The 19,537-nt window shown below is 35.9% G+C and overlaps 1 protein-coding gene across 9 annotated transcripts in view; it reads left to right on the plus strand.

The window, feature by feature from the left end:
- The window catches only part of CTNND2 (catenin delta 2), a 647,710-nt gene that overhangs the window by 558,587 nt on the left and 69,586 nt on the right, over positions 1–19,537 (plus strand). For 8 of the 9 annotated variants that reach the window (XR_004748506.1, XM_035318750.1, XM_035318755.1 and 5 more), the window contains 3 exons: positions 868–1,053; positions 6,616–6,789; positions 16,967–17,117. Coding sequence is in view for 8 of the 9 variants with exons in the window: in XM_035318750.1 (XP_035174641.1) it covers positions 868–1,053; positions 6,616–6,789; positions 16,967–17,117 (511 nt within the window). In the remaining variant the exon portion in view is untranslated. Of the gene's footprint in view, positions 1–867; positions 1,054–6,615; positions 6,790–16,966; positions 17,118–17,378; positions 17,597–19,537 lie in introns of those variants that run through there. The other variant, XM_035318757.1, reaches the window with a different exon arrangement.

Consider the following 19,537-nt stretch of genomic DNA (forward strand, 5'->3'; position numbering starts at 1 on the left):
AGAAATCAAGCAAGATTCTTCTTAACAATGTTAGTCAAAACAAATTGAACTAGGTAAATGACTTGGCTTCAAGCAAGTCTAAAATTGAACTTGTTTTAGACTTGCAGAAATCCTGCTGAATTATTAGAGCCATCTTTTTCCTCCACTGGGTCTCAGTCCATTTCTGGATATTCAGCAACATCTTTTGCAGAAGGCCTAATCTATTTGAGGAACAAATGGATGAAAGGGAAAGGCTGTCCACAAATCATTTGCAGCCTGGCTAAAAGCAGTAAAAGCAGCGAGAGTCCTGAAATTCATAGTCTTGCTTCTCAGCCTCCAGAAACATGATTTGTTTATGCTACAAGTACTTCAGAAACAGTACTCAGATCCCGTTTTTTCTGGTAATTTTCATAGAATTGATGACAGAAATAAATGTTATTTCTGGTTTAAAAGCAAACAAATGTACAAAACTATTGCCACTTTCTGTGTAGCATTTTCTGTTCACCGAAGTGAGAATTCACTGATTTTCACCATTCATTTGCATTCTCTTGATCATTTTTTACCTTGGCTTCTGTTTTACATAAGGCTCCAGCATGAAGTTCAGAAAGACAATTAAAAAATCACAGAAAAAATATTGCCCAGACTGCTGTTTTCTCTCTTTCTCTCCATAAAAGGAGGATGTGAAATCTTGCCATTTTTTTCTGTATCTTAAGCAGGGGTTAACCCTCAGGAGTAAGGTTATGTACAGATAAAAAATGTGCTAGGAAAATGTATGTGCAAAGATCAGTGATATTTTGTCTGCTTTGTATAGAGAGTGAACAAGGGAAGGATTTTATTATTTTTCTGTTTTTCTTTGTTGTATTTTTTTCTTTTTGTCACACTTTTCAGACCGTTGAAAACTGTGTGTGCATTTTGAGGAACCTCTCATACAGGCTAGCTGCAGAAACATCTCAGGGACAGCAGATGGGAACAGATGAACTTGATGGATTACTCTGTGGCGATGCCAATGGAAAAGACACGGAGAGTTCAGGGTGCTGGGGGAAGAAGAAGAAGAAAAAGAAATCACAAGATCAGGTAATGAAAGTTACTTGTGGTTGCATTGCAAGTAGCTGAAATGCCCATCGTGAAAATATAAACAATTAATGCACAGTACTAGAAATAAAGTACATAGGGCATAATATGAAAAACTGTTGCCTTTGTTAATTAGCTGAGAGCTTACAGCAGAGTATGGCTCTGGAGTAATGAAAAGAAATATATTTGCTCGACAGAGCTCCATGTTACTTGTTGGCACCTGGAAACTGTAGTCATGCGTGTACTGTGAATGGAATAAGTACTGTAAACTGCTCAGTCAGTTAAAGGAAACTTTTTATGATTAAAAGTTAGTCTTAACGTTCAGCCATGTGTATAGAGAGGCCTTGATACAGGCAAACTCAGGCTTATATTTAGAATTATAGAATCAGAAATCATCTTGATTGAAAAAGACCTTCAAGGTCAAGTCTAATCATCAACCTAACCTACTGAGTCTCATCACTAAACCATGTCCCTTCAAGCCATGTCCACGCATCTCTTGAACACCTCCAGGGGACTCCACCACCCCCCTGGGGAACCAATCCCAGTGCTTGACCAATCCATATATATATATGGATTTGTTTCAAGTTAGTCTCATACTCTGACTTTGCATTTTAAGAGGAAACTGTACAGGACTGAATCAAGTGATGTGAGTGAATGTTGTGTACGTTTTGATATAATTAATGTTGTTACCAAAGATTGAGAATTACAGTCGTTAGTTTCCTCAAGTTATTTGTGGTACTGTGGGTTTTTGGTGTAGGTGCATTGAAAGTGTATTTATTTCATTACTTTTGGAAAAACTGGGGAATGTTGGCGATGATATTACAGACCTCGTTTTATCACACACTAGCAATGAGAATGGCTACTGATTTATGAACTTCTTCCAGTCACCTGTGATGGCAGCAGGTAGTTCTCCATCTCTTACTAGACCTACTCCTTTCCATTACCACTTATTTCTCTTTCAGATTGCTCAAAGGCAATATTCATTAGAGCAAGCAATTAGGCAAACAGGGTACTTGAATAAATGATATAAACCATTATTGAAAATATTCCAGATTTCATAAAGGCAAATTCTATTAATGTGGAAGAGTTGTAGGAACATTAACAAGCTAAGATTCAGGTGCTGAAAAATGCAGTGGTCATGACTAGTAAGATTTTAATTTCGCCTGCTCTTGTAGTTAAACACTGCAGTCATTAGATAGCCAGCATTTATTATGGCCTTTTGGGGGGATTGCTGTGTTAGGCTGCAATAAGATCAGAGTGCCAAATCAAACTAAGTTTATCCCATAAAGTAGTCATCAACCCTGTTCCTGAATTAACAGTTCCCACATACAATGCTTGCAGTTATCCAAAGTGCAGAAAGAAAAATAGCATGTCTGGATATGAATGGGTCGTACTGTAACACACCTGTCTTTCTTTTGTCGCTTAACTTCAGATTTCTGTTCTTTACAGCACTGGCCAGTGCATCTCTTGGACAACAGTTTTACAAAGAGATTGTTGGACTGACATGCCTAGGGACAGCTGGCATAGACTTCCACAGTCACTAGGATATGCAGGATGAGAAATCATTGTCCTGTTTGTTTAAAAGTCTTTGGAATTTCAAAAAATGCTTTTGGTGAGGACTGTTAAATTGCTGATACCAAACTTATTTTTTTAATGCAGATACAAAGAACATAGTTACAGCATTTTAAGTGTTTCTTAAATGCCTGTGAGCACTGGAGAAGGATTTTAGACATTGCTGTTTTGTTTTTTTTTTGGTGTTTTTTATTATTATTTTATTTTATTTTCCCTAGATATTCTTGTTTTAGTAGTTAGTAGTGATATTTTATATAGGAAAATGCCCGTGTTTAATAAATGAAAATCACTTGTTTTGTTAACAGAGGAAAAAGACATTTGTATTTTGATACTCTTTAATAACACCTTCTAATCTGCATTTTTAGTAGGGAAAAAATAATGACCGCTAAGCTCTTAGTGTTGAAAACCTTTCCAGTTATTCAGTACAGGCCTGCTATAAACATGGATTTTTTTTTATTAAAAGAGAAATAATGTGATACATAATTGCTTGTGTGGCATGGGGAAACACCTCAGTGAGTGATCTTTTTCTTCTCTCAAAGTCCCTTAGTAATGTGAAAACTTGAAAAACTTATTACTCTTACTCTCAAAAGTGTTAAAGTTCTTAAAGATCTTTATATTCAGCTTTTTATTCTTCATGACTTTCATCTCTTCTTTGCACCAGTTTCAGGAAATGAGAGATTCATATCTCACCCACATAACGAACAGTTTGTCAGCTTCAGCCACAATATATGTGGGTAATTTCAGCTGAAGCAGGGAAGCCTGGAAAGAATACTTGTTTATGACTTGCTTCCTCCTTAGCATAAACTAGGAAGAGTAATTGAATACAGTTGTCTTCTTTTTCAGAGGTTTCTACTACATCCATAGCCTATCTCAAATAGACCTTATTGATCATTCCTGATGGTCTGCAACAACACAGTAACTGTTCCAGTAATTCACTGGTTAGAGTCATTTAACACACTGCCTCGGCTCATTAATATTGAGCAAGGTGAACTACAAAGCAACTTCTGCCACGTCTTAGCCACTGTTTGAGAAAATATATTGTTATATTGTTTAGGGGAAATTGCCTTCTTTGGCTCAGGAAGTTGATGTTTTTATCTATAGAAAAGAAAATAAATGGATGAAGGTCAGGAGAATTTCCTTTGCGATAACTTCTTTTCCAACCTGTGTTAGTCCCGCATGACCTCTCTGAGGTCCTGGTCTCATCTAGGAGGAAGATGCCAGAAGCCATTAAGCCCTTCCGTGAGAGTTTAGCCGAGATCACACATGCAGGAGGAAAGAGCTAAAGCATGGAAATAGAAATAGGGAGAACATGAAAGGTCACAGATGCTTTTGCCCTCTGCCTCCCAGAAAGGATCAGGACCTGGCTACAGGAGCATCTTTTTTTTTGTGACCCTTTGCTGCATGACCTTTAAGAGGCTACCACAGGCACAGTACGTATGCTGTGCATGAATATGCTGAGCAGTTAACCCCTGCCTGTGCGTGCCACTCAGCTGCTCCGGGCACACACACCAAGTCTGGCATCACAGTGTTGAGGCATCACAGTGTTGAGAAAAGGTCTCCCACTGGCACTTTCCCTTATAGTTGGTGATAAACTAATGCGATTGTGTACTAAAAGTGAGTAGCAAGAACTGCAGGGAAATGCAGTAATTTGTCACACATTTTTAAAAAATGCTTTTTCATTGCTGTGCAGAATGGCAAAAACACGTTAAATATTAATTTATCTGCAATTATGATTCCTAGTGCTTTATATGTACCAATACAGCATGAACATATATACAGCTCTATCTATATCAGCTGATTTTCACCAATTTTCAGCAGTCCTTAGGACTGTGTGAATGTAAATACTTTTTTTTAATTATATCCTCACATGTGCACAATAAATATATTGGGTAGATCTGATGCATTTGATACGTAAGTACTTTGTCCCTGAAATAGTATAATAAGTACCCTGTGCAAACACTGTTCAGTTGTATAATGCATCTGTGATACATGCAAATTGGAATGAGATGGATGAAGAACTGAACTTGTGCCCTCAGAAATCACAAGTCAATCATTAGTGGACTTCCTAAGCTCAAATTTGGTGTGAGGTCAGATTTGATCTGGAAGACATGTTTTTCATTTGTTTTCCAAAAAGTTCTGACAGTGCAAATGATTGAATTCCAAGAGTTAAAATAAGAAGCAGGTTTTAATGTATTTTTTATGAGCTGGCAAGAGGATGTTTCTGGCAAGAATGGTGATTTATATGGACTAAATTGGAGAACCGAGTCATAAAGTGAAATCAACCTATTGGTTTAAAGGCAGAAATTAATTGAAAAAAAAAAAAAAAAAATCTTAGAACAGCCCTATAACAGCATTTTTTTAAAGGGACTTTTTTGTTCCAGAAGGCAGTTTTCCTCTTGTTTCCCAGCCCCAGCTGGGTATTGCTGTGCCAATTCTCTTAAACTGCAGTAACTTTTGTCCAGTGCAGTGAGTTTTATATCAGAGCAACTTTCTGGTTTTGAGTAACAGCTCGTGTATTAAACAGTCCCTCTAGCTTTCTTTCTTTTTTTTTTTTTTTACTTAAGAAAAGAAAAATAGTACTCTTGATTCTCAGTTGTAATCCAGCAAAATCTTTTTACAATTGATTAAGATATTAGATAAGGCTTCATTGTCCTTTTGATTATATGTAGATTTCTAAAATTAGCTTAAATAAAATTATAGTTTATACTTCTTGGAAATGAGAGAATCTAGGTCTTTCCCAGTGTGAGTACTGTTGTTGTTATGAATCATAACTGATTAAACCAACTAGGAAAATTAACAGTTGCAAATCTACACAAGGAATTAATTTGCCCAGTACTAACTTTTTATGTCTAGTAGATATTTAATGTTCTGATGCATATTTTTAATCTACATAATCACAGTAGGCATTAAAAGCTTTATTTTGTACCACAACATGAAATCTGTACATGTCAGAGGTGTTATAAAAAAGACTGTATTAAAAAGTCGAGGCTTGGTTTTAGCAGGTATTTAAGGGTATTTAAGGCTGTGAATTTTTTAAATCCATTTATCAGTACAAAGCAAAGTAAAATACACATTTACTGAATATGTAGATAAAAATCACATACTTAAAATATCATTAAAATGTATTCCACCAATTGCTTTTGTTTAGAAAAATAAAAATGGTCCTTGAATTTCCTTCTTTTAAGAAGTTTCATGCTTAAGCACAAGTTTTGTGCGTTCCAGTAGGAAGGTAAATCAGTGTTCTCCTAGAATAAAGTTTCTCTTTTCCAGTAGGAGCAACTTTTATGCAATACCCAGCTTGTTGTCCAGGTTTTAATATTGTCTATTTTGGATATCAGGCTAGAGTAATTTTCACAACAAAACACTGTATTTAGTGAGAGAAGGTGTCCATTATGTAAGAGTTGGTCCTACCAAACAAATGAGAATCTAAAGCCCGAAAGTTGCTTGGTGGTATGGCCAAAACGCACGCAGAACACACGCAGGCATTCAGAAGTTATACAGTTGAGGAAGATTTACACCTCAGCCGTGCTTGGGCCTGTCAAGGGATAGAGTGCTCCTGCCCTTCAGTGATTTAGTTTTCTAGAGATGTTTCTTGTTATTAGTTTTTCCCTTTCATGAAAAGAGAGATTGCAGAAAACTGATCCGATCTCTTCCTATGCAAGTTAAAGGTTTACCTCTTAATACATGTTTATGTTCAGTTGTTTTCTGTTCCCAACCAAATAAATAGATGTAGTGAAAAGTGTTTTTGTTATATCAGCTAGCTAAAACACTTCAATTTTTGCCAATGTTACAGGTCTTCTGTAAAGAGCATAGGAAAAAGTGTAGGAAATTTGGTTTCCCCATCAAGAATCATCTCATGAAATGCTAAAAGAGTGGTTACCTGTGTGCAGATGCCTACACGCACACACATGCAAGGTGTTACAGCTTCAACTGAGACAGCTCTCAGGTATGTCACTGTTCCTTGCTGACAATCTGATTTTTATTTTCAAACAGTGGGATGGAGTAGGACCTCTCCCAGACTGCGCAGAACCACCCAAAGGAATCCAGATGCTGTGGCACCCTTCAATAGTCAAACCCTACCTCACACTTCTTTCTGAGTGCTCAAATCCAGACACGCTGGAGGGGGCAGCAGGGGCACTGCAGAACTTGGCTGCTGGGAGTTGGAAGGTAGGAATATTGACCTGATAAATATTTCTTTGTAATTCAGAACTCTCTACAGATGACAGCAAATTGTTGGTATAAGTTTATCTGAGTGCTCCTGATAGTAGAGTAACTCTGTGTTTTCACAGAACTGTCTGCAGTCAAAGCTGAGATAGTATTTAAAGTCCTCTGAATTGATACAGATAATCATATCATAGGAAAAGTCAGCACACAGCAGTGAAAATCACATTGGTCAAGTATGAAAAATTGCTGCTGAAAACCAATATCCAAATGTGGAGATGCAGCATCTTTATGAATCTGTGGTGGCAGAACCATGAAAAATGAGTCAAAAATATCACCAGTGACAATCAAATGAAACCATATTGTTTTGTCACTGCAGAAACTGGTTGACATTTTGTTTCTTATGAGAAACTAGGCAGGAACATAGCAAGATATAAATTAAGTGATGCCAACACAAATAATCTCACCATCTCCTTTTTTTTAAAAAATAAGAAATTATTAACATATGTCAACAGAATGACTAAACGTGTACAATTAGCAAGGAAATGCTTAGTCAAGTCACTATGTTCTAGCGAATCCTACTTTTCAATTGTAATCAATCTAATGATCCATTTTTCCCTCTCCAATTATTACTAGCGTATTGAGGAAAAAAATAAGAATTCATTTACAAGATTTAGAAAATATATAATAATAAATCAGTAAAATCGGAGATAACAGATGAGCTTGATTTGCTTTTTAGGACAATTTCTTCAGCCCTTTTCTGATGTCAAACTGATTTGATTGGATGAAAGTACGAACTATCTAATTCTGTTGTATAAATCCTGTTGTTGCATTGATTTTTGGTTTACTCCTCATGGGAAGTTTTCATATTTACAATGAACACACATGTATAGGGAAATGCAGTTATCAAAGTTAGGTCTTAGAAGGTGTCCTGTTTGGTTTTAAGCATGTGGTCATTCATACGTGGTGTGTATAAATACCAATTTCAGCAAGTGTTAATTTTGAAATATTAGACCTGAGGCCAAGTAATGTCTTTTTTTTTTTTTTCCATACAATTTTATTGGAAGTTGAGTTGGCACATTCAGCAGATCTTTAGAGGCTGATTGTGATTTTTGTGAGTACTTCATTCCACCAAACTTTTAAAATTCCTTTGACTGTTGCAGTCAATGACATGATGAAGTGAGTGAAAAGTCTTTGTCCGGTGGTTTTGCCCTACAAAGTGCTATGTATACACTGTGCCTGAAAATCATTATAATTTTATTACTCTCATATCGTAGACCACATCAGATCATTGTGTAATCCTGGCACAGAAAAGTGATAAATGTGTTTTATTCATCTGGGAATGGGTGTAGTCCAAATGAGAAAACAATGCATTTGAATTTGCCAGCACTAATGGGAGTGCTAAAATCTAAGCAGTGCCCTCTCCCATTTCTAATAAATCTGTATCTGTCATCCTTTAGTTCACAGATGTGTACAGTGAACTGGAGAGGAAGAAGAGCTCTGCAGAGCTCTTGGACAAGTGATGTGGTAGAAAAACTGGTTTGAACTTTAATACTATCCATGCTGATACCATGGAAAAAGCTTGGATGTTCTCTTGTTGCTCTATTTTTCTAAAGATTCACCAAACTTCATTACAAGTGATGTGCAGACACAAAATGAATATCCTTAATTTCACATGTCTTACCAGCCATTTTTGTGAGGGGAATAATCCTCTTTGGGGATTACATAAGCATTGAAGTTTCCACCTTTTGACCTCTCTTTTCCACTGCTGCAATGTTCTGGATATAAAATGACTGGAATAAAAGATAAAAAAATCTTAAGAGGTTATTCCTAAGGGAGATTTTCTTTCTTCTTTTCTTTTTTCTTTTTGTTGAGCTCCTGCAAGAAATTATATTTGTATAAAGAATGGGAAAATGGGAAATGAATGGGAAATGATTTTTTTCTTGAAGTTTATCAAGAAGTACTTTATGATAAAGCAAAAGAGGAAAAGAGCAAACTGTATTAAAATAGATAAAGTTGCAATTAATAATAAATAGCAATTGTGGTGGTATTTTTTTTTCCCCAAATAACATTATCTTAATGCCAGAAGAATTCTAGAATATATGAGGTAGCCAGTGCACCAGGCATGTTCACACACTTTCAAAGATACAGTCAGGTCTGGAAAAAAAACATCCAGTGCAGTTCATATACTTGTATGGTTCTTCTCTAGCAGTGCCACCCTTCTGGTTCCTGTGGTATAAAGCTGACTAAATCCCCTTCAGTAACAGAGAGGTAACACTTTTAACACAGGCAGTGCTTAATCAATGTCATTATGAAGGGAAAGTGAGCAGATAAAAGGAAGCCTCAAATAATTAAAAAAAAAAAAAAAAAAAAGTCTAAGAGATTTAGATAAATGTCTTCCACCAGAATTAACAGATGATGTGTGTCTAAATCCCCTAGGCTACTTCTGAAAGTTTCAAATACAGAAGCAGCAGTACAAAGCTCTAAGGATTAACAGATGAAAAGGGCTGACAATGTTTTTATTTCGGGGAATACAGTTTTTCATTGATCCATACACGTAAAATCAACATACGCACATAAATCTTAATCTCTAGTACATTTTTAGCACTGTTTCATTTGCAGGAATTCCTCCTAAAGCCAAGCACTACCAAAAAATAGTACTAAATAAATGTATTTGCATAATATTATTCTGTGTCAAGATAAAACACTTTGGGCCAACGTCTTGCCATAATATTACCTGAAGTCCTGCCATGTATTACCCATTTGTAGAGTAAATTTGATTTTTTTTTTAATGATTAATACAATATTTGGTCCCTACAGTTATTATTAGAACCCAAACAATCTATAATGAATCAAAAAAGGAGCATAATGGTGACAAATACATTAACCAAGCTTAATGTAAGTTTACCAATAAAACATGATTCTGACCTGAGGTGTGGGAAAGGATATTTTCAATGCAAAAACTTAACTTGGGAAAGATGATGCCTCTATGTCATGATTTTCACACACATTCTGGTTCTGAAACATAGATTTACAGTTGATACAGAAAACAGGATTTTAGAGTAGAGGCTATTTCAGGTGAATACGGAAGTTCGTTCATCTCACTTTACTGCACCGGGTCATAATTACACAGGGAGGACACCGGTGTAGGAATCAGAAGAAATCCATTGCTTTCATAGAAGACAACATGCATATGCTGGATGATGATAATGGTGGATTTCTGGGGACTCATTGCTTTCCAAAATGTTCTCCCCCCTCTAATCATAACCACAGGAATATCACTGTATCCTAAATTTCTTATAGGTAGAAGGAGCAGCACGTCAAAAGGAGAGTCATTGATTTTAGTTTTCTTTTATTTCCACTGTTACATATTTTTTTTTCCAAAAATAGACTTTCTCTAATTGTATTTATTACTCTTCCAATTATATTTTATTTGAACTTGTATTCTAAGGCTACTTACAACAATGAAATAATAAAAATCTAAGCAAATACATTCCTCATCAAACTTGGCTAGTTTTCCCTGAGCAAATAAGGTTTGAGACATGCCTCTTGAAGTAGTGGAGACTCTACCTCCCATTCGGTATCCACTTTCTTTGGCAGCTCTTTTAGCTTTCTTTACCCCTTAATTAGGGTGTTGTCAAGTTTGTGTGTCCACAAATAGAAATAGGAGGTTTACTGACTCAACCCTGCTATATTCCAAAGACACTCGTCTACTTATTAAGAAATTTCTGACACTGTAACACCTTAGACTTGACGTTCTTTCTGCAACCTCATATCATTATTTATTTTAATACTTTGGATATCAAAAAATTATGAGGTATAACATTACAAGACTTGTCCTCTAAAAGGAAATCTCCATAGTTATTTTTATGTATAGTCTGGCATCAGTACATTTCCTTGGATGGTGGGAATAAAAGAAGAGGCAAGTTCTTGTTAGTTTTCACCTTGGTCAATACGTTATTAATGCATTCTATCTACTGAGCATGTAAAAAGTTGTGTTCAAAATGTCCTGTAGTTTACAATGTCAGGAATCCAAGGTTATGTCCTTTATGAACAAAATTTTGCTCTCAGAAAGAAAGGAGATATTGAGATATCTGTATATTTCTATGTTTTTCTATATATATATATATCTGACAGCTAAATTTAGGCTGCTGTCAGTTTATCTGCCAGAGAAATTTCTGTTGCTGTGAACTCATCACCTGCAATGTTATTTTGTCTTTTACTTACAATTAAAAATACAGTGTTGTCACCACAAGTATAATGTCCTTAGTTTTGCCAAACCCCTAAAACCTCACTTCTTCATTTATCTGACCCTGTTTTGTTTTAATATAATACTGTAATTTGTAAAGGTAATGCATAAGCACTTCCTGCGTCTGCTTTAATGGCAGGATGGCTGGCTTCATTTTCCTGAGCAGCCATTAGTCTTGAGCTCTGTAACACCAGGAACAAGTGGTGCTCTGTTTAAGTCTTGCAAGAGTATGAGGACAGAGCATTCCTCTGGTTCTTTTTACCTCCTGTAGTGCTCTTTAGTTAGACAACAGAATGTCCCTGCCTTTGATCCCCAACAGGTACAAAACCCATGTGAATGGGGTTTCTGGGTCAACCGCCTGATCTCTTGAGATAGCTAGATGAGATACCAGTCTTTGTTCCTTAGGCAAACAACTACATTTATTTTCTTAATTCCATCCTAGAGAAATCTGAGTCTCCAGGGCGTAAGAGCTCTATTAAGTAAATTATTAGATAAAGAAGCTGAAAACATAAAAGGGACTGATTCAGTCAGAAGGTCAGTGCAGTGACTTCAAAGAGTAGAAAGAAAGGAGTTTGGAGCGCCTTGCCATCCAAACAAGGGCAGATAATGAATAATTATTGTCTAAAATAGCAGACATCAAGGTTATCAGTCTTCCTCCTATCAGGCAAGGCCATATTGTGCGTTCCTTGCCAGGCTTTTCTGATGACTAATTATTTACATGTTAATCCTTTAGAGTTTCATCAGGCTGTGCCAGGAGGATATTTTTTGGATTCCAGTGAAAAGACTTCATTTACCTTTCTGCAAAAAAATAGTATTATGAATTCTTATGTGATAGGATGGAGAAGACCACTTAAAACAGATCAGCAAATCCACAACGACAAGCTTTTTAATGAATCAATGCATTAATCTAGCAGGAATTTTTACCTGGATGGAACCTCCCGCATAGATGAGGCTGCAACAATTAGTACAGAGAGGCCTATTAGCCCTGTAGGAAAGAGAATAATATTCAAGGGCCAAGAAGATATTCAAGAAACAAGACCTGCAGCAGTATTACAGACATCATGGGGAGATGAGCATGGGCATAAATGAATGGGAGCACAGCATAGTAATGTGAGTGCAGTATATAAGTATACGCAGTTAGTTTTCTTCCCATGTATGCATCGCTTTTGACCTGAAGCCTTTCTTTTATAATGATAGTAGGTGCAATGCTTGGAAAAATCATTGTAATTGCTTTCAGATCATTTTGAATACAAATTACCCACTTGTACTGCAGAATCAAGAAAGACAAGGTGCAAAGACAGCTCCTTCTGAACTTTATCTTTCTCAAACGCTGAAGATGTCTTCTGTTAACAGCATTTAAGTTTTCTTTTTTTTTTTATTCATGCATTTTTACCCACTCTCTTATACATTTCTCTCTGAGCCTGACTAAGGTCCTGGAGCAAGAGGAAAGTAACCAGTTAGTACGTCATAGTGAATTCTGTCTCTAATCTTCCTGGTTCTGTTGGTAATTTGGTTTGCTCCATCATGCTTACTGCCCTGATTTGGCTTTTATTTTTTTTTTATTTTTTTGTTGTTGTTGTTGTTGTTTTTTGTTTTTTCTTTTTCTTTTCCTCATCAGTTCCCCTTAATATTTAGTATCTCTACAGAGTCTCTGCATCACAGTGTTGACCTGCACCAATACAATGCAAATTCTAGTCAAAACGGGAGTATATGATGTTGAAATATTCTGAAGGTACTCAGATAACACTGACGTCAGTGGCAGGAAAGTGAATCCATCTAAAATATGAAGTCTATTCAATTGTTGGCATTCCATGGGGTTTTTATTCTTTTTGTTTGTTTGTTTGTTTGTTTGTTTTGTTTTGTTTTGTTTCAACTGGTTTGGTTTGGTTTCTCTTTTGTTTTCATTTTGTGTTGGGCATTTCTTCATTTTTAGTTTGTTCTCCTGTGTTGGTGATTCAGAGGAGAATATAGAAAACCATATAAAACACTAGAAGGAGGTAACTTGTTAAATGCTTTTAAATTTTACTTTAAAAGAGAAATAAGTTTGATCCAGATGAATTACTCTTTTGCTGAATTTTAACCTTATGTAATCTTAATCCCTACAGGCATTCAGATTTGGAAAGGGTCCTTTATAATAGTAACTGTGGCAAACTAAGAAATAATTTTCCAGATTACTGTATTTTTCTTCTTAATTACCATGACAAAAATAAAAGAGGAAGTACTAATGAAAGTAGACATAGAGATGCACTAGATACCTTCAAAGTGATGTATAGTAGTTATGCTGTCCGAATTCAATTATCGGTGAAGACTGTTCATGCACAGATTGTGGCTCCTGTGCTTGTCTCTGATAATTTAGCTGCAGTCTGATGCAGTAATAATGATATTGTTTGTTTCCTTGTGCCATCTGAAGTGTGCGCCGTTCCCATAGGAGTCCTTTCTCTTTACAAACTGAACAGTTATTTGATCATTGACACTGCCGCTGATTTGTGGAGTAACAGGATGATTAAGTGTATTGGCAGAGTGCCTCACTTACCAATAGGCAACAAGCCCTTTGTCTCTTTTATTTTTTATGATTTTTCATCTCTTTCTTTTATACTCCACTGAGCTCATATTAGCAGTTGACCTGCAATGTGGAAATGTAGGAATGTTCATGATGGCTTTAGGCAAACAAAAGAATTATCACTATACGCAAGAGTGAATCAATTTTTCCATTCTCTGAGAGAATAAAATAGCAGTTTTGAGGCATCTCAATTTGAGTATTCCTGAAATACACAGAGCACAGCATAATTGCTTGCAGAGACTTGTCCTAATTGGCAGTTTAAGGAAAGAGACACAGACAGTTCCTACCACTTGCGAAATGGAAAGTTATCTGGAGACTGTTGAAACAATTAATAGACATTTCTGTCTTTCTGCCTAAGGTGCTTGACTTGAAACAGAGCCAAAATGATAGCAATTTGCCATGAGGAGCCTGTGAACTTTTCCAAAGCAGATGGCATTCTCGCCACTCTTTTCCACTTTCAGAAAAGAGAGCTGGGGGTGAAGAGGAATGTGCAGGGGAGAGGAGAGATTTCACGCATTCTTTTCTGTCTTTCAACCATTGTTTTATTTATGCGTATGCATATGTGCATCTGTAAAACATTATAGCTGGAACTTTCCCCATATGAAAACTTGGAAGCCGTATTATTGACTATTACGATCAGATTAATTGGTACATTACATATACTGAAGACTTGCATGTCATTTATTCAGTGAAGGGATATATGTTTTCTTTTTTTTTTTTTCATACTGAATTATTTCAGTGTTTTTCCTACAACATGTTTTGCTCCCTCCAAAGTTAAAAAATATATATTCTTCTTAATTTATTTCCTATCCCCACCTGTTTCTTTTAGACTTTTGTTTTGGAATAGATGATGAAAATGCAACAACCAAGAAGTCTGTTGTAAGCCTGTCTTTCATAAAACAAGTGCTTGTGTTTTCCCTTGGTAGCTAGAAGTTCAAAGGAAAAGTGTTCACGGAGGTTTTAATATGGGGGTTTTAATAATACAGTGAAAGCTCAATAAAATCATTTTAGATTCTCTCTAGTATGGAGCAGACATAAATAATTTAAAAAAACAACAACAACAACAACAACAACAACAAACCACTCCCACTGATTGCTCATGTAATCCATACTGAAAGCTCTAAATCTGCACATTTGTTTACAATGAACAACAGCATCTCTCAGTATGCTGCCTGCTAGCTTGAACTCGCTCCTCAACCAGACAGGCTCACTACATTCTCAAGACAACTTCACTGCAAGCTGGAACTCTCACACTGGCAGTTCCTGTATAATCACAGCAGACACACTGGCAACCTTCCCTGGGAGAAGCACAGAAAACACAGGGAAGGGAGTTTTTAAGTGCAACGAGTTATTGCTTTGGGTACACCCAGCTGCAGGTAACAGCATATTTAACTGTCAGGTATATGCATGGTTATTAGAAAAAAGGAACTCAAGATTACTTTGGGGTTTTCATAGTGTCTTTTGTATTTAATATCCTATTAAAATCAAGTTCTAGGAAAGATACTGTTCTTTCAGCAGATACTTTAAATTAAAATCACTGATCCTTAAGATTTTGTTTTGTTTTATATCTCTTGATCCCATACACTGGTTTTAAAGAAGTTGCTAGAGAAGCATAGAACAAGATCAGTCCAGAATCCTGCTACCATTTGTTTATATTCTCTCACCTTAGAGCTATTCTTTGCTTTGCTGCAGAAAATGATGGCACATTTACATTTTAGACATATTACATTATTGTGCTCAATGATGCTGAGAATCCTACATCCCATTTACCTGACTTGAAAGCTTATTGTAACTATTATCCCTGTTGTCTACAGCAAAGTCCAGCCAGATAGTTCTTGGTATGCATCTTTACTACAGAGGAGAAATAATAAAATAATATTCTTTACATGCTGTTTTCTTATCCTTTTTCCCAATTTCCCCCAAGTCACATTACCTGAAATGAATTTGTACTCCAAATAGCGCAACATTGCAGCCTTTGCCTGTCCCTATTTCTGCTGTTATCATAAATTCATTTTGTTTTGCTGCTCAGGGGCACCTGTCTATAGTATAAACAGATACTAGCTTTTAATATGAGCACCTGAACTGTGATAAGTAGAGGCCATATTCAGAGGTGAAGCATGATCTGCTGGCATTGAATGTGCTTTCCTTTTTCTAATGCTTTATGTCATGGAATTGTTTTTTACTCTTTCTGTTTCTGGAAGAACACTGCTGTGATCTAACTGTTCATTAACGTGCAAGGTAACTGTTCTTTAAGGTTTTGTCAAAAGAGAAAGGTCACCGTGATCTGAAAATGCTAAGGCATCCAAGTTTCTGAAATATTTGAAACATTTCAAAGTCCAAGGGGTTCCAGAACTTTGCCTTCACCTTCCCAGTATGAAGACACAATAAGCATCCATGCCATAGGATGCTGAAAGGAGGAAAAAGCTCTGCTTCAGTAAATTTCTTCCAGGTATCAGTACAAGGAATGTGAATTTGGAAATTCGAGAGCAGAGTTCAAAATACTGGAAGGAGTGTATGCTTAGTAGATGGCTTGTTTCAAATTGGGCTGTGCTAAGTCAACCTGCACATCCTGCAGGTGTCAAATTTGGCAATAACCAAAGATTTTAAAAACACAACAGCAGAGTATTCAATTGGGGGGGGGGGAGGATATTCACATAAGAACATGTTGCTTCACTTTAAGATAAAGCCATAGTGGTGTCATCAGGTGCTAAGTGGAAGGTGCATTCAAGTTCATCTGTTACGACTAGCCGCTGAGTTTATCCTGTAGCCAAGTGGTGTGTGCAGCATGGCACTGCACTGGCCTGCACCTGCTCAGGTCAACTGGTATGTGAATTACTCCTTGATGTACGGTAGTCTTCCAGTTAGGTGGAAGGTGCCAAAAATCAAACGTACAGTTGTCTCGTTTTTCTTTCTTGAACAAGATGGCAATCACAAGAGAAATTATAAAATCACTTTCCAGATTTTTTTACTGATTAATTCTTATGATCACAGCAATGAAATTCTCAGACCTCTTGAACTTATTTAGTAGTATATATTTTGTAATATAAATGTTGTTTTAGCTGTGAACAAACTACATTAGATGTTGCATAGCAAATGCTGATGCAAAGCAATTTTTCTTGAGACTTGGACTGTAAAATGTAACCGGGTGTGCTAGGATTCAGGTCAATTCATGAATTAATTTCTCTGCCACCATAAAAAATTAGTGTGTATTTCCAAATCAAGTATTCACCCGGCATCATAAACACAATTATTTCCTCTCTTTTGAGTTTACATCCACATGCTTCTGTTAGGCCTTACTCTGTAACCTCAGATGCCTTGCTGTCTTGGATGCATTTCTCACTTTCTTCTTCATGCTCTCCCATGTGTCTTTACAGTGGTCAGTATATATCCGCGCTGCTGTCCGCAAAGAAAAAGGACTGCCGATCCTGGTAGAACTGCTTCGAATAGACAATGACCGGGTGGTGTGTGCAGTAGCTACAGCTTTACGAAACATGGCCTTAGATGTCAGAAATAAGGAGTTAATAGGTATGTTCTCTTCAAACTGTCTCTATTTTCTGTATTATTTTTTTTTACCTTACAGCTGGATAAGCACAATGAAAGCAATTATTCTCACGTTTCTAATGTAATTTCTTTAATTCTTTCTCTAATGTGTTATATTCACATTTTATGTGACAGCTTAATGCTATATTGCAAGAAATTGTTAAATTAATTAAACATCATATAACATTTTATGATTTGTCATACTGTAATCTCCAGAAGAAGAATAATGGCTTTATTCTGCTTTAGCACTTCATTCATGGGCTGACAGTAGCACTTGCAATTTCCAGATCAAGAATATGAGCAGAGCAGCCACCCTGATCCTCAGATTCTCTATTGCAAGTAATATTATGAAGTGTCAAATCATGGACTTCAAAGATGGTTCCAGGAATTTACTGAGCATAGTAGTATCTCCAGCAAGAGAACAGGGAGATAGTTAATTTTCAAATATGTGCAGTTAAGAAAGAAAACAGTAATTTACGTAAATCATTGCTGTCTCTGAATTCTGATAGTATGGTAAGCAGTCTTCTTGGGTTTCCTGATTTTTTGTGTTTTTTTTTTTTTTTGTGTGTGTGTGTTGTTTTTTTGTTGTTGTTGTTTGTTTAATTACTATTAATATTATTTTGTTTCATGTTGTTGTTTTGGCTTGGTTTTAGCTGAAATTCATCAAAATGCTATGAATCATCAAATTTCTATTTTCATGTTCTGTCTTTGAAAAATAATCACTTTCTTGGGTTTGAATTACTTTAACAGTTTATGACAAAATTATTTCTACTTCCACTGTACATTAAGGGTGTATTTTTCTTCACTTTTGCTAGCTACTTAATTTGTTATCATTACAGCATACTTATCCTCTGCCTTTAATTACAGAATTCCACAAATAGAAACTTTGATCATAATGCTTTATTATTTATATTCAGTGCTATCTCAGGGTTAGTGCTTCATTATAGCAGTGCTCTGCAACTTGTTAAAACAAGGCAATCACTCTCCTCACATATTTTACAAACTAGTGACAACTTCACTGACAAAATGCTGTAAAGCAAGTAGAGGTAGAGACTGGTGAATAGTGTAAACCTGCTGGAATTACCCAGGAATTGAATTCAAGACTGATGCTTTCTTCACATGCCAGACCAGCCTACTTGGTCAGCTTTTGCTCATGTTGATAAAACAGTTGATAAAACTGGCATGAAATTAGAGTTGTTTCATGGATCGTTTTCAGCCTTCAGGAAGCAAGATGCCTCATGTGTGGTGTCTTTTTTTTTTTTTTTTTTTTTTTTTCTGTTGTTTTCTAGGAATTTTAAAGTAGAAATCACTGCTGAAACCAGTGTATCAGTCTATGTAATCTGGGTGAATAACTGATGATCTTTTTATTTTGTCTCATGATCCCACCTCCACTTTCAGTCTTCAGCATGTCATAGTCTCTATTCAACATCTTAGTCCTTTTTTTATGGGACTTTCTCTATAGGGTTCACAAACCACATTCACATTTTTTTTCTATAATCTCTTATTTACTTACTGACATTGCACAAAATATTTTACAGTCAAATTTACTGAGTGTAAACATGCTTTGTAATGCTATGAATTAAGCTTTGGTTAGCTTTTCTGTACTGTGATTTTCATTTTATAATTGATTTTTTTTATTTCCTTTCTGGATATGCAAATTTAATTTAGGAATGTAAAGCTAAGCATGTGAAAATAGAGCTGTCTTTTAATATCACATGCCATACAAAATACTCATCAAATTATGGATAATAAGATTGCATAGTTTCCAAATGTTAATGTTTTATGAAATATTCAGAGAACATGTGATGTAAACAAAGAAGAATTTTAAAAAGACAGAAAAAGTCTGTTGATAATAATCACGTAATAGTTTTATTTATCTTGACAGATGGTTATGACTGTGCAGTGCTGATCAGAGTTAAATTATTCATTCGTGGGGTGATTCTGGGGAATTGTACTTTATAGTTTCAAAACAAATTTGTTGCAGTTTAGAAGAAGTGCAAACATGCCAATATGATAGGGAAGGTATGACTATAATTCCTGAACCGTTTGAGCTATGATCTTTGTATGTTTATTTCTTTGGCTTTTATCACTGAACTTCAAAGAAACGGTAATAATGGTCACTGTTTTTCTTGTTCGTGATTATTTTATAGTGAATTGGTCACATCATAGATCTGATTTTCATAAATGCTGAACATCTGCAGTTGTCACGGATTTCAACTCACTGTAGGCAGTCTGGTTCTGTGAATATTGAAATTCCACTTGTTCTGAGATACCTTCACTGTTGCTATGGAAAGGAGGGCTCAAGAGAGGCTAGTTAGCGTTCATCACATGAGCTCTTTCTAAGTAGAATCAGCATCCTGTTTATAGTGCCTGTTTGAAGTTTCAGTTTGTGCATCATACTCTTG

Source organism: Oxyura jamaicensis, chromosome 2 (genome assembly GCF_011077185.1).
Source record: "Oxyura jamaicensis isolate SHBP4307 breed ruddy duck chromosome 2, BPBGC_Ojam_1.0, whole genome shotgun sequence".
Lineage (NCBI taxonomy): Eukaryota > Metazoa > Chordata > Aves > Anseriformes > Anatidae > Oxyura > Oxyura jamaicensis.